The sequence below is a fragment of the Chrysochloris asiatica genome, unplaced genomic scaffold (genome assembly GCF_000296735.1).
Source record: "Chrysochloris asiatica unplaced genomic scaffold, ChrAsi1.0 scaffold00054, whole genome shotgun sequence".
Classification (NCBI taxonomy): domain Eukaryota; kingdom Metazoa; phylum Chordata; class Mammalia; order Afrosoricida; family Chrysochloridae; genus Chrysochloris; species Chrysochloris asiatica.
In genome coordinates, this window is record NW_006408572.1 from 4060838 (window position 1) to 4062631 (window position 1794).

The window sequence follows — 1794 nt, forward strand, 5'->3', positions numbered from 1 at the left end:
CCATCTGATCTGGAGGAAAAAACATGTTCTCACTGTAAAGAAACTTTGCATGGTGTTCAAGGGGACTTAGGCTATGATTAATCAAACTGGCTTTCTTTCGAGGACCTTGCTTCCCCGGGCATATAAGGCTTCATTTTCTAAGCAGAAAGTGAGCACAGAAAAAACATGGTAGCAACATTTGTTGTTGTTGTGACGTGACCTCGAGTTATTACGACTCATAGTGACTCTCTACAGGGTTTCTGAGGAGTGACCGGTAGGTTTGAACCACCAAACTTATCAATACACCAGCAAGATTTAGTAGAACCTAAACTAAATACTCCCCTATCTCTTTTGTGTTTTTTTTTTCTTATTGCTACTTGAAATACCATCTATGGTGCTACTTACTTTGTTATTTTGATTCCCTGTATTAGAATAGGATCTAAATGAAGGCAAAGACTTTTGTGTATTTTGGTTACCCTATAGGCAGTGCCTAAGGAGCTCTGATAGCGTAGTGGTTACGAATCGGACTGCGAACCTTAAGGTCAGCGGTTCGAAACTACCAGCTGCTCCGCGGGAGACAGATGAGGCTTTCTACTCCCGTGAAGATTTACACCCTCTGAAACCCTGTACAGGGTCGCTATGGGTCGGAACCGACTCGACAGCGCTTAACAACAACAACAACATAGGCAGTGCCTGGAAACCTGGTGTGGCACTATAGGATAAACACTGGACTGCTAACTACAAGGTCAGAGATTCAAACCCACCAAGTGGTCCTTGGAAACTCTATACAGTTTTGCGATGAATCAGAACCAACTCAATTACACTTAACAACAACATAGCCAGTGCTCTAAAAGGTAGCTGATGGAGACAGAGATGATGACATGGAGAGATGAAGCGGCTGGGGACTTTGGATCCAGAGAGGGAGAGGAACTGTGGGCTGAACACTGAGTGGGGAGAGGGGAGAGCGGAGTGTAGAGAACGGGCTTCTAGGATATGCCCTTGGGTTGGAAGACGATGCATGGAGGGGATTGGAACCATGGCAATGTAATGATATACGATGGAATGAATATGGAACTGAGGTTCTCTCATGTAAACTATCATATAATTCACAATAAAACATTAAAATAAATAAATAAAATAAAATAAAAATAAAAGGTATCTGAGTCAAAGCAGAAATTCAATAAATATTTGTTGAATGGATATACTAGGTAGAGTTTCCTTGTAGGACAAGCATCTAACACAAACCTTCAGGAACCTGAAGATGGTGGAAAAATTACCTATGGAAATTTATTTATTTGTTTTTCTAGTCCAAAAGTAAAAACAGGAAAGGAGATTGCTCAGGTCAGAGATCGCTTCCCCATGAGTACTCGCCACAAAGCACCCTTAACATCAGGGTTTCTGAGACTGTAGATGAGCGGATTCAGCATGGGGTTGATGACAGTGTTGAAAACTCCAACACCTTTATCCTGGTCTGAAGCCTCCTCTGAACCCAGACGCATATAGTTGAAGATACCTGTCCCATAGAAGAGGCAAACTACAGTGAGGTGGGAGCCACATGTGGAGAAAGCCTTCTTCCTGCCTTCCACTGAACGAATTCGTAGAACTGCAGCTGCCACGTGGATGTACGAGATGATGATGAGAACCACAGGGGAACCTGCCATTATGAACCCCACACCAAAGAGTAACAGCTCATTGAGTTGGGTGCTAGAACAGGAGAGTTGGAAGAGCTGTGGTAGGTCACAGTAGAAATGATTGACCTCATTGGGACCACAGAAGTTGAGAGTAGAGAGGGCAATAGTGTGGGTCAGTGCATTG

At 43.4% G+C, this 1794-nt stretch overlaps 1 protein-coding gene across 1 annotated transcript; it reads right to left on the reverse strand.

Moving 5' to 3' along the window:
- Positions 1-1316: 1316 nt before the first annotated feature.
- On the reverse strand, positions 1317-1793 carry LOC102837833 (olfactory receptor 3A2-like; the record flags this gene model as incomplete). The annotated part of the gene is made up of 1 exon (XM_006863461.1): positions 1317-1793. A coding segment is annotated over one exon (477 nt), but the record flags the coding sequence as incomplete, so codon positions are not given.
- Position 1794: the final 1 nt, after the last annotated feature.